The following is a 14,541-nucleotide window of genomic DNA, read 5'->3' as shown; positions in this document are numbered from 1 at the left end:
GAAATTTCTTGATATTTTTTTCGCTAATAACCGATTGCTAATCTTTTTTTAAATTATAAAATACGATGTTTATTTCAAGTCGTCTGTTAATTTATTCGTTATTTAGTAAAGAGATTTTAATAAAAAACTTCATTGAACAAAAAACAACGATTTTATTCAACGAATGTCGGGTTTTATAAAAGCACATTTCTGATAGAATGTGATTATACATTAGCTTTTTTTAATTTTATTTTTTAGTTTATTCTTTCAATGATTGATACGATTTCAATAATATAGATACGTATGCATAGACTCAGAAAAATATATTTATCAATTTATTCAATTTATATTTAATAATTATTAATACGAATACGTAGCCAGCATTTTTAATCATGTTATTATTTCTTAATATCTTGTATATCGTCTTCATCTTAAAATAAATTTTTTAATTACCTGGCCGTTCGTGTTTCGCAGAACCGTTTTGCCAACTATTTAATTATATTTTAATGTTTCTCAAAATCAAATATTAATCTTTACGCTACCATTTTGTCGACAGTTTTGGATAATAAATTACTTTATTAGTATGTTTAGTATGTTCAGCAAATAGTTTTAATATACTCTTTTTTTAGAAATTATAAATAGAAATTGTTCTTATATTTCGCCGAAAAGAGCAAGAATGATAATGTTTCATTTACGCTCAATTAAAACGTAACAATACTTTCATTAACCTCAGTATTGAAGTTTGTTTGATCGTAACATTTAATTGTTTGAAATAGTTAGAAACAATTAAAATTATTAGAAATTAAACTTATTCATTTATTTTGTTAAGAGCGGCAAGAAAGATGAGGAAAAGCAGTAAAAAGCCTCTTTTCCCATCATGCATTCAATCAAATAACTTGAGTCATTTAAGCCAAAAATATAAATAATAATAAATAAAAATAATAAAAAAATAAATAAGTAAATAAGATGAAGAGTGTAAAATATAAACTCTATAGAAATATGCCTTTGAGTAAAACTGGAATATCTGGAATAAATTTTGGACCGATAAATAAAAAAAATATTTTCAAAAAATTTCGAATAGGGCAGAAACGTAAATATGTTCGAAATAATTCACCTTGTAACCATTTAACTTTCATTCCATTGAAATTTCAATTGTAGACGGAATTGGTTAAGATCCTAAAAAATGTTTTGTAGTGCAGCAGCCAAAAATAAATTTAAAAAAAAATTAAAAAATATGATAAAATAATAAAGGAATAAATAAAAATGTACTGCTTTAATTTTTTAGAAAGTTTTGATGAATTATATATTGTTTTTTTTTCAATCTAAATGCCATAACCATTATCGTACGTAAAACTTATTTTAATATCATGTTAAGTATTTTAATTTAATATACAGTGTTACTAAATGAATGATCCCAAGAAGCGGGAACATAAAAACTTTATTAACTTCAAAAAAATATGAAAATGTAAATAAAAATGGACATGTTTTGAGTTCTCAAAAATTCACGTCTCGAGTCATTCACGTAGTAGCCGAGAGTGAAACAATGAATTCCTTGCCAGTGCAACCATGGCTATATTGGATAAACCAGACGCGTATAGATTAAAGTGATGTATGCTTGATTTCAAAAGTACCTTAGCCGAGTTTTTTATTTTTATTACTCCATCCCTTTTTCAATAATTGCAATTTATCTTACCTTTTAAAGATACTTAGATGAATTTTTATGATCGCTTGATTTAATAAAGTTGATTGATATGATTCTTAGGGAGATGATGAAGATGACGAAGAAGAACGACTTGAAGATTTTCCTAAGGAATTTTATATGGTGTTGTATCATTTATACTTTTCTTTTTCATACAGAGTGATTCTGTGAAAAAGTTACAAATTATAAGAATTGGGAAATGCACACAGTGCGCAAAAAAAAAAAAAAAAAAAAAAAAAAAAAAAAAAAAAAAAANATAACTTTTGATCTAATGATCGGATCTTCACGTTTTAGGACTCAATCTTAATGGTGCAAAGTGATGACCTCAAAATATGCTAATTAATTAGTGAAGACAATATTTTAAGTTACGAAATCAGACAAATGAACATACCTTTTTTCAGACTGATCCGGCTTTCTAACTCCAAAATATAGAGGGTAGCCGCAATCTGGGAAACATGGTCGCCATAGTTTAGTCAGGAAAGCGCTCTAAGGTTTAGACCCCTTAATGTTAATTTTACTTTTTGCCTATTTCGCCATATCTCGAATCTCGAGAACTGTTTAAGCGAATGGAAAAACACAGATAGAAAATTTGGTTATCCAAAGATAATTCCATGCAAAAAATAACTTTCAGTAAATATTTTTTTTTATTATTTTATTAAATAACGATCGAAAAAATTTTGAATTGTAAAGTATGTAATTTTTTGCATCATTTTAAAAAAATATGATTTTACATGACAAAGTACAAAATTTGTGCAAAATCGGTCGATTTGTTCCTGAGAAATCATATTTTAAATATCTTACTCTTTTGAAATCCACTTTCTTGGGAACAATTCGACCGATTTTACTCCAATTTTGAATTTTGTCATGTAAAATTATATTCTTTAAAATGATACAAAAACTTTTATAACTTGCAATATAAAATGTTTTCGACCATTATAAATAAAGTAACAAAAAATAATAAATATTTACTAAAGGTCATTTTTTGCATGGAATTATCTTTGGATAAACGAACTTCGTAATTGTATGCAAAAAGTTTTCAGTTCACTTAAAACGTTCTCGAGATACAGCGAAATACGCAATAAACAAAATTAACATTAAGTGGTCCAAACTTTGCAGCGTTCTCCTGATCAAACTATGGAGACCATATTTACGAGATTGCGGCTACCCTCTATAGTTTGCATCAGATTTCAATCCGTTGAAAAAAAGGCTATGCTTATTCAGAGAAAGTGCCTGATTTCGTAACTTAAAGTGCAGTCTGCACTTATTAATTAGCATGTTTGAGATAACCCCCTCGAATCATTAAGATTGAGTTTTAGAACGTGAAGATCTGATCATTAGATCAAAAATTATTCAGGGTGGTCCTTTTTTTTTTTCTTTCCTCACTGTACACCGCTAAGGGTGCATTTCAAACGTTACTTTTATGAATCTTAATTTTACGGCTTTTGAAGATTGCTTTCAGATGGACTCAAAAATCGATATTTTAAGTAATTTAACAATTTTGTGACTAACTTGTTAATCACACTCAGTAGGCTTTTTCTGAGCTTATTTAAATGTAATTTTCGACAATAATTATTAAAAAATGGTAAAATTAACATTACTTTAGTTTTATATTTACGCTTATGCACATAAGATAAGATAACGTAGATAAATGCGTATCAAATACGTATGAACAGCCAATTTATAACGGGGAAGCACCCCTAACGGCGTAAAATAACATTTTCAGACTTCTATAATGTGTGTATATCCTCGTTAACATCAAGTCGAAAGTGGACAAAATATTTGTTCACATTAAAAGTGCTTAAGTTTATAAATTTTTTTGATGGAAATCCTACAATACGCAGACATTTTCTATTATGTATATGCGTTTTCTAATCTTAAATTTCTATTATGAATATAAAACTTAATATATATTTCATTTCAATGAATGTTTTTATTTGTAGCTCTATATTAAATCAATAACTTTTACTTATCTCATAATAAATACAATCAATTACTTTAAAAATAAAATTATTATTAGAAAAAAATATGAAAGTTCAGACAAAATTCAACAAGTGTACTTACTTTCGGAGATCTATTTTGTTTTTTAATTCTGTAGAAGCAAATAAAAAATGAGTAAAAATTAACTACCAGGATTAAACTGATTTAACGCACAAATTAGAGAGGATTACTAACAAAAAAATTGGTAATAGTTTGTTTGGTTTCTTATTCGCACATGCAGTCAAAAGTCTTCCAACTTATCCAAAAAAATAATTCGTGTTTTTATTTGGCATTACAAAATGATTGATTGTTTCGTAGGAATCCATCAGAGGAAAGTAGACCAAAATTCAGAAAAATTTCACACTACTTCACCTGTAGAAATGCAATTCAGTTGTATCAATTATTGAAAGTGGACAACCTATGAGAGGGTGGGAGAATCCATATTGAACAAACGATCACAATGGGAGGTCATTTCTCAGGAAAGCATGCTTCATTACCTTCCCTCTCATGAGGTGAAAGAAGCTTTATTCAAATTAAGAGTACAAAAGGACTGTTTTCTGTAATGCCCCCTCATCATTTCTTAGATTTGAATGCTGTAGTTTTACTATTATCGACACAAGGCATTAAAAAAAACATACTTTTATAGATATAGAACTGCGAATAATCCGTTTTCTTATCTGCCGGAAGGGAAATCAATTTTCTGTTCACATTAAAAGAAAAAAATTTATTATAATAATTATTAGTTAATATAATTAATTAGTATAAATAATATAAATTAATATAATTAACTTTAATTAATATTAATATAACTATTATAATTAATATTAATTAATATCATTAATTAATATTAATTAATATTATTTATTTCAATTAATATTAAAATTTATCTAAATAATTGACTTCATAAGATTAAGCGTGTTCACGTTAGAAGTATTTTAAAGTGTTATATCCTTCTACAATTTGATGGAGAATGAAAAATTTAGTTGTTAAAGGAATCTCATGTTAAGCGTGTTCTCGTTAATGAAGTTTGACTATGTATGTACAGGGGGAGGTAAAAAAGTTGGAAACACTTCTATTATGTATTTATTAAAAATGTATATACACCCAAAGTTACTACAACATGAATAGCGTGTAGAGAAAGATTGCGTGTCTCTAGGTTCAACACCATGGCTGATTTGAGAGCCCGTATCACAGCTGCTATAGAGCATATATTTATTACCGAATATCTTTAATGAATAATATTATTGATGAATACACTTATTACATTAACACACCTATGAAATTCGGGAATTAGTTTATATGCCATGAGACAAGTGGTAAAATTGTTCAAGCTCATTTATCAATTTTTGGTGTACTAGCAATAAAAGAAATGCTTTTTATTGAAAATGTTTAAAAGTTCTCCAAAAGTTACATGCACATTTTATAATTTTTTGATAAAAAGCTCCTTCGGAGCATTAAAATTGAGAGAAAAATTAACTATGTTTACAATACATGTCACGCATGTGAGTGAAATTATTAAATATGAATGAAACGTACACAGTTTAAGTGTGATAATTAATTTATTATTTCGCTTTTATTAAAAGGTAATATTTAAATATAAAATTTTATCGCAAATATGATTCTAAAGAAGAGTATAAAACTAATGTCATCTGTCAGCCAATGAGCTACCGGCAACAGCTTCACACTTAACATATAAATAAATATACGGGATATCTATTGGAGACTTCGCAATGTTTTCATATTTTTTATAATAAAAATGGCGCCGTTTTTCCTATATTGGAGAAGAAAAAGAAGTAAAGAAAAAAAGACGCTCTTGGAATCAATTCAGAAGTTGTCGCCGCTCTCTTACCCCAAAGTTCTATCGTCTGGGGTATTTTTTAGAACTCTTGTTCATTGTATGAAAAAAAAGTATGTACGCGCAAGTGTTTTCTGATAACGTTACAGAGAGAAGCCTTCACAATACTTGACGTTTAAAACTGTTATGAAAAACCAATTTTCTTTCGTAAAAGAATATAATTCGTTTGACACAAGAATTTTTCCTTTTATTTTAAGTCGAAATAACATTTGCTGCGAAATAACTTGTTTTAAAGTTATTAACTATTTTTAAAATTTATGGGTGCGTATTTATATAAGGGTAGCCATTATAAAAAGTGGACACGTGTGTTTCAGTCCCAATGGCTACAGCAGCGCAAACGAACAGGGATATCAAGGGCGGTGTGAGGCGTTCCTGGTGGAAAAATGTATCGAAAGTAAAGTCGTACTACGCATGGATGCGTCCAGAGCGGAACAGCCTGCCCCAAGGGAGCTCTAGTTCAACACAATACTACAAGACTCTGACGAAACTATAAAAAGTAAACAAAATCTAATGGTTATTATTTCTCACACGACAAGTGATCCTTCTCCATAACAATGCCAACCCACACTCATTCCGTGAAACCCAAAGGACCATACGAAAAATTTCCTTTGAAAAGTGTTGGAACACCCACCGTACAGTCCAGGTTTGTCACCCTGTGATTTTATCTTGAGCCACTTAAGAGAGCATTAGAAGAGACATGTTTTCATTCTGACGACGAAGTGAAGGTAGCTGGGAAGGACCTATTCTTCTAGAATCAATCACAATCTTTCTACAGCAAAGCATAGACCTGCTATCTAAACGATGGGACCGGCGATTTCTTTTGATTTCCATTAAAGGTATTCCTTTCACTAAACTTGTCCACATTTCATTTTTGCAACTCTTATAGAACATTTGTAAAATATGAAATCTGCTTACATAAGATGTCAAATGTAAGTTTGTCTAGTTTACTTATAGGGGAAATATATGCCATTGAATTTCTTTTTTTTTTTTTGTAAAATTTATCTAACAAATTGCTACTGAGAAATATCAAAACTTGTTGATAGTCCGAGAGAGTAGTTGAAAGGCATATCAGAAACACCTCCTAGTTACAACATGCAATCAAACTAGTTTTAAAGCTTTTCTTTCCGTTTACCTCACTAGTGATTCGTCTAATTTCGATATTGCTTTAGAAATTTTTGGCAAAAGTAAGATCAAGTATACATATTAGGGGTCGCAAACTACTATGTAAGCAAGTGAAGAAAAAAAAACCATGTCGAAATCTTGCTTATTCTGAAAAGGGTGGGATTGAAAGCTTCAAAATCTTTTTGATTACCCGAGAACAGTTGAACTATGATTATTAAAGATCTCTCCAAGTTTTACCAGGAAATCATATCAATGTTTGATGTTTTCCATGTCTCCACTCTCACTAGTGATTTAAAAAATTTCGATAGCGTCGGATTATTGATTTCCGCGTTCAAATGTGTATCCTTTTCTTCTTCTTAGTCTTTGGGAAGGATTCTAGAAATATATATTAGAAGAGAACCTTATTTGTAATTTTAACATATCAATGTAGCTCACAGCTCTCAATAAGTGTACATACCGCAGAAATGGCTTTATTTATTTTCATTAAATCTTAATATTTTTTTTCAGTTACAGCAACGACAAAGTACACAAGATTCAAAGAATGACGTTGATAAAGTGAAAAATACCAACAATGAGGCAGATTGGAGTTTCATTAGTAGTCGCTTACTTCTTCCACATGGTACAGTTCCTAACCAAGACATAAATCCTTCCTCTAGCAATCAAACAGATGAAAAGTGTGCGAGCACTACGGCATTGTACGATGTTAGCCCAGAAAATAATTCGAAAAAAGATCCCTACACTGCTGGACAACCATCTGATGATTCAAAGTAAGTATTATTGCATACTTGCCTCGCTTCTACAGCAAGAAGTTACTTGTCAGTTTCAGTTCTATAAACTAAAATTTCAGTGTCTAGACGCAAAATAACAGTTAAAGAGTAAGGAAACAAACATGGGGGGGAAAGGGTTTAATCAGTAAAGGAGGAGGAACAAACTTAAACAAGAACCCTACTTCAATCAGGATGAGAAAAACACGATTAAACGAGAACCTCACTTCCAGTAGTGGAAAAGGAACAAGATTGAACAAGAATCCTATTTTCAGTAAGGGAAGAGAACTAAGAATGGAACAATCTTTCTTGTTCAAGCATGTTCCTCCCCCCCCCCCATAGGTTGAGCCACTTTGCACGTGTTTGTCTGATTGCTTTTCTACTGTCATTTTGTGTTTAGACTCTGAGGAAAGTTCTTGTTAATATATCTGAAACTATAGTATGTTCATTTCTGTACATTATTTATGTTTTATTTACACTGTTCTGCTTTATTCGTGCGTAGTACAAAGTATACCCTATCCTTCACTGGTTACAGTGTTTAGGCTTCTATGAAATAATTAATAATGCTTGGTGATTAGTAAATTCTAATGATTAGTAACGCTTAAAATGATTCTGATGCCAATAAATTAAATATATATCATTCATGCTTGCGTAAGTTTTGTTTGAAATGCCGAGGAAATATTTTGGAATGTTAAAATCATTTTCTTTGGACCTCATATTTCAGCTAAACAAAGTAAATAACAAGCCAACGTTGTTTAATACTCCTCTTCTGCGTTCTCCTAAGTCTGAAGATCTTTGCTTCTAATTAAGAGAGATTTTAAAAACTCATTGAGAGAACAAGCAGAGATACTTGCTAAGTCTTTATTTTTCTCATTCAGTATCACTGTTTCAGCTGTGTACGTTATAACGGATCTCAACAAAATTTTATAAGTGTATAGTCTACTGTTTTCAAGTGATGAAGTTAGGGTTTTGTAGTTCAAAAAACAACAATTTGCGGCTGTGACTGTGGCTAACTTCTGACAAGAAGACAAAGTGTCTAACAATTTTGATATGTGGCAACCAAATACAGCGCCCCACGCACAAATATCTAGCACAATTTTTCGAACGACAAGTTTGTCAGCGCATGAATAACTGGCTCTTGAATATAGTTTGTGTTCTATGATTTTGATGAACTATATTTTCATTGAATCTCTGGCCAGAATAATGCCCGACTATCTCTTGCATAGATTCCCTCTGTATCGCATAGTGGTTCAGATAGTAAAGCTTGCTTTTCTTGCCATCAATCATTCCATAGAGATTATCACTCTGTCAATAAAAAAACAAATAAATAAATAAATAAATAAATAAAACTCTCTTACGTCGTCTCTAAATTTAAAGTATTTTATAGCTTCGCATAACATTGTTCTGTCTAAAGTTTTAGAACATAAAACTATCAAAAAATGTCATCACTCTATATTTTATTTTTTCCGATTCGATAATTTGTAAATTGTTGGTAAAACTACAAACAAACTCTATCATCTCTAAACCTCATATTTTTGATAGCAAAATATGGGATCGGCACAAATTTGGAGATGGGGTTAAGATGGTGGATTTGATAAATAGATTTCGGTTTCTATTTCTGGTGGCTGCTTGAGACCCACTTAGCTTCAGATGATGGATAAAAGTTGGTTTAGGAAGTAAAGGCAGGCTGTGCGCAATGCCGACCACATTGACACTACAATACGTTGGCCTCAAAATTGTAGAACTTTAACCTCTATGTTTCCTTGACCGACAACTAGATCTTAAAGGAATGCTTTGCTATAACTGAAGCTTTGAAGCTGTTGTAATAATTACTTTTCTGTTTTCTCTCAAAATTTTAATTTCAACGACACCTTCAAGAAACCTCGTCTTCAATTGAACGTTAGATGATCAATTGGTTGTCAATAGCAACAAACTTTAGTGAGAAAAATGCACTCTAGCGATTAGCAGCCACAAGACGCAAACGATTGATTGCGGATTTTCAACTCTAATTCAGTCTCGTAAGTTGGGAACTTTCATTTGTTTGCCTTGGATGGCCTGTTGAATATTGTAGATAATTTTCACTTGGAAATATTCAACAGCACACAAAGCTATAAAGAATCAGAAGAACTTGAAATTTGATCCGAGTATTCAGGAAGAAACTGAAAGAATATGACATGTAAAATAATAGTTAAAAAGTTTAGAGGAAGAGGGCCCTTTACAAGTCATAACGTAAATGATTTCAGTTACAGGTGCCATTTTCAAATTTAAATAAATAGAATGAAAAGGAAATAGGGATACTAAAAACAAAAAATAATTGTTAACCGTTTTAAGACTTCCTCGAGAAATACTCGATATGTTTGTCTACCGTTTTCTGCCATAACTTAAAAACAGAAAACGGCATTCTTCATAACAGATCGGTATATCAAAGGTGACATAACGAATGCAATGCGGGAATTAATGACTTTAATTCACCTAAGTTTGCAATAGAGCCATTGAAGAATACACTTTTCAGAACAGACAGAAATGGCATGCATTAAGTGATCTTGGCGGCCAGGCTGTTGGAAAGTGATGACTGGTTTAATCATTTTCAAAATGCATATTAAGAAGCTCTATTATGCTTTTGTACAGCATGCCAACTGACTAGTACATTGAGTAAAACGCCATCTATCGCTAATATTTTAAACAACTTTTTTTGTTTTTATCTTTGTTCTGTTCTTTGTGAAGATTTTGTCAATTTTCAGATAATTTTGGCTGGTGGCTCCTTTTAAAAGCTTTTCAAAAGTCGGACTTTAGTTATAATAAACATGTTCATGCACATTCCATTTCCGTGCTTCTTTTCCAAGCTTCCGTGCTTCTTTAATTCTAAAACAAAATAACAAGATGAGAATTCACATATATGTTGAGATAATAAGATTTAAAAAAAAAAGCATACATTAAACTCCAGGAAGTTGTTAGCTGAAGATCACAGATATCTCCAATGAGTGAGAAAAGCAAAGCAGAAGATGTAGGACAATTTACTACTTTTGATAAGAAAAACCTCCCAGAGATCAAAGAGATATTTTTGATCTCTGGGAGGTTTTTCTTATCAAAAGTAGTAAATTGTCCTACATCTTCTAGATATTTTTTATGGAGAAAAGAAATCGAAATTATTAGAAGGGCAATAGAAAAGCGTTTTTAGCAAATATTTTGCTATTCATTCTGTCTTAAATTTCTGTGGTTTTCATTAAGTAGAGGTGCACTCAAATAGCATCTTTGTTCTCATTATTTTTAATATTTTTATTTGCATGGCAGTTCGTGTTATTTTTATTATGTTTTGGTCTTGAAAAAGTTGCACCTTCTCGCACTGAAATGTATTTATTAAGTGATAATTATGACTTCAATGCTCTTGAACTTTGCTGTAAAGCCAAAGAACCTTTGGAACCAAGGAAGCGTTCCAAAATGAATTTGCGATGTGTTGCGATAAATTTATTTAAACGTTGTCTAAGTTATTTCTTGCCACCTTGTAAATGATTTGTAATTTTAAACAATAGTAATTTAAGTTTCTTTACTAATTACTAATTATCTTTACTAATTATTAATTACTATTTACTAATTAACTAATTTTCGGTTTTTGCCAATTTTCTTAGAAATTAATGTATAATGATTTAATTGTAGGACTATTTCTCGAGTTCAGTCAGACACAAGTTTGGACAAAGAAATGGCCGCTCTCAATAAAGAAATGCAAAGTATTCAAATTGAATGTGAATCTTTGGTTAGCAGACATATACGTGAGCAGTGGTTCAGGTGTCGTGCCGGTCATCAATATGTTGCAACTACAATGGAACCTGTTTCTAGTATACCTCCCCTTGAACCCTCCTTACCCACTCTTCCTAATGAAAAGAAAAAAGAAAGTGTTGCCCAGTGGGTTAAAAATGTTACCTTTGAAAATCGAAAACATAATAAACCCAATTCTTCTTTCACGGAAGCAATGGCTGCTCGTGGAGTGCCATTAACTCTTGAACTTGCTCCAATACCAGACTGTACTAATGGTAAGTTTCCTGAATATGACGAGCCTTCAAAACTATTTCCAAGTTCTCCTAAGCTTGTGGACAAAAGTACGCAACTTTGCGAAAGTGACGTTGCTAGCATTGTTAGTTGTGATACCTGCCGTTATTGCCAAGTGCTCGTTCATCAAAAACGAACTGCAGAACAAAATGATCGAGGTGTTCCAAGCTTTGAATACAGCCAACCTCAACAACAATTTCAATGGTATGGTGCCCAGAGAGGGATGAGTAGAACAACTAGTAGTGATCCATTTGTTACTGAACCTAGTAAATTACCAGCAAAACCTGCTAGTGTAGCGGGTAGGGATTTTATTGATAGACAAGTAGAACGAAATAAAAATTACGTTACTTTCTATCCTTGTGCTACCATGTACACTAATCAAGAAAATTTGCAGCACACTATATGGTTACAACAACAGCTGTTTCGCCAAGCTTTAGCTCACAAACATTATAAAAAAGCTAGTACTATACCTACTTGTACACAACCTGTTGGTAAGCAATGGAATCAAAAATATCCCTCCTCTTCTTTCGATAGTTTGCCTCCAACAAGAAATCTACCTTATTTACGAACTAATCAACCACCTTCTACATCAAAAAGTCCTGGTAAATTGCATTTTTATTTTTTATATTTGTCACTCACTTTCTTTAATAATGTTTTTCAGAAATCTTTCGCCACGAAAAATCGCCTCTTCAGAACCCTAATCACACATCGTGGTTTTATCTTCAAGGTCCACAATATCATATATGATTATCCTGATAGATTTATTATGATTATAATGATAGATTTCCTACCCCAGCAGCCCATGATTACATGGATGTGATTTCAGTTTGGAACATTTTATTTCAATTTTTAAATGATACTTAATAGTGGAAGAAGGCCGTTATAATTCCGAATAATATCTCACAGACGTTTAATCTTCAATATGTTTTTTTATTACTTTTTTATTTGATCCAGGGCATTTAAACAAACAGCTGCATGTGTTCGGCTCTATGGAGAGGATTGATAAATTAGGCACGTGAATGACTGGGTTCTGGTTTTTGGTTTATAGGTGATTCTCACGAAACATGACAATTCACTGTCCCTTGCTGCAAGATCTAATACTATAATACTAAAAGAGCTTTTTTTTAAAAAAAAAAAATTTATAAACAGCATTGCTGTCAGCATTTTAAAATGACTTTGCACTAGCATTGACTGTTTTGTATACTTAAAAAATTTAATTGAATATCAAAATGTCATTTTCCTGGCATTTCCCAAACAATATTTCCAATAATAACAAGCTTCAAAACTTCCCATATATTTTTCAAAATCAAACTTATTTTTTATCTTATCCTATGTAAGCTTTTCCAGAATATACGCAGAGGGTATTGTTTACTAAAACTCCGTTTAAAATAATTTTTTCTGTCAATAATTTGTTTGTCCCATGAAAATCTGTCATTTTTCTGGCTACTTTTATATAGTGATTTATGACCAAAATAGATAGCGCCAGGAATTAATATCTTATGTTAATAGATTGATTAGATACCCGCCTATCTGAACATGTCTTGTTGCATGAATAAAGAACCAATTTTCTGGCTCAAAATCTATTTCAAAAAATTTTTCAAGGTGAGTAGGTTTTCATGCTGTCATTTTCCTGGCTTCTTGAAATCATTAATAACAAAAACTACATAGATATATCTGAGCTATTTTAAGAAATACTGTTGTTTTCTGCAGAATATAAACGTCTTCGGCCAAAATATTAAATTAAAGTAAAGTTATATGCTATAAAATGGCGAATTTGTCATTATCCTGGCTGTCATTTTCCTGGCTTATGAATGCCAGGACATTGAAGTGTTACCAGAAATTCTTTTTAACTGCTAATACTGTAAAGAGGGAAAGCAAATATTAACCTAATACCAAGTTTATGTATGATTGTAATATGCTTGGATGTAATCAAAGTTATTTATTTATTTAATGATTGATTATTATACACAACTTTATTCTGTACATATCAGCAACAAATTTTTTTTTGCTTCTTTCTACAGTGGATCAAAAAGAATTAATTAAAGCAATTTATGGTCCATCTAACATAAAGGCTTTAGTTGAGTTATTTATTATTAACTTAAAATGACTGACTGTTTTTTAAACTTCTAAGGTAATATGTCATTTTCCTGGCATTCAAGATTTGGTGAATTTCTATTTTATTTTTTTTTCTCGAGCAGATGTCAATAAACTACACTGCTGTCTATAAGATATTAATAAGTGTAGATATTAATAAGTAAAGAAGTATACAAAAAAATTTTTAGATTATTTTGAAGACTTTAAATTTGAAGAAATTTTTTGGTCCGAATTGTCATGTTTCGTGAGAATCACCCTTATATTTTTCACTGAGTGAGAAAAATTGAATTTTTGAATAAAAGTGGGCTAACTGGAAAAATCATTCTATCCCGTACTTAGTATACTCTCATAGCGTGCGTACCAAGGGAAGCGCTTGTATCTCCTTGTCTTAAAGAATTTAAGTGCAGGCAAAGCTAAGACTTTACCTTATGTATACCATCTTGCTGTCGAAAATTATCTGGTTTTTGGAACGGACAAATAATTTAAGATATCTTGAAAGTTCTTGAGCTTTTTAAAAATAACCAATTTGTGGAGATTTTCCCACGCAGACGAAAATTATGTAAGCCAAGGAAAAATTCTGCATTTTCGCAAATTTTGATGAACCCAGATAATGCAGCGTTTGAGTTGCTTCTAAAGTAAATAGAAAAAAATAGCAAACGTATTTTGACAAAACAGTGGCGTTCCTTCTTCGTGGCATTTTATGCCAGTTCTAGAATTAGCATAGAAGGCACTAGGTAAAAATAGGTTAAACTTGACTGAGCACCCAACAAAATAGTTATAGGCATATTTTAATACAAAGAGTGTTGACTCAGGGATAGAACGTTGAACACCTCCCAATGAGGTGACCCAGAATCCCAGCGGTTGCCGTTAGGTACGAATTCTGATCCCGGTACGCATCGACCACAGTGCTTGCGTAAAATATCCTCAGTGATAGACGGATCATAAGTTTGAATCCCTTTGCCGTCGGGCTAAGCGTAGGTTTTCCTCACTATCTAACGCAAATTCAG

The 14,541-nt window shown here is 31.3% G+C and overlaps 1 protein-coding gene across 2 annotated transcripts in view; it reads left to right on the top strand.

The window, feature by feature from the left end:
- LOC107453376 (SLo interacting protein 1) overlaps window positions 1-14,541 on the top strand; it is a 93,405-nt gene that overhangs the window by 71,067 nt on the left and 7,797 nt on the right. For both annotated transcript variants that reach the window (XM_071188133.1, XM_043041329.2), the window contains exons 6-8: window positions 1,742-1,801; window positions 7,140-7,399; window positions 11,051-12,042. In XM_071188133.1, the coding sequence (XP_071044234.1) occupies window positions 1,742-1,801; window positions 7,140-7,399; window positions 11,051-12,042 (1,312 nt within the window). The remainder of the gene's footprint in view (window positions 1-1,741; window positions 1,802-7,139; window positions 7,400-11,050; window positions 12,043-14,541) is intronic.

This window comes from Parasteatoda tepidariorum, chromosome X2 (assembly GCF_043381705.1).
Source record: "Parasteatoda tepidariorum isolate YZ-2023 chromosome X2, CAS_Ptep_4.0, whole genome shotgun sequence".
NCBI lineage: Eukaryota > Metazoa > Arthropoda > Arachnida > Araneae > Theridiidae > Parasteatoda > Parasteatoda tepidariorum.
This window is presented reverse-complemented; position numbering and strand designations above follow the sequence as displayed.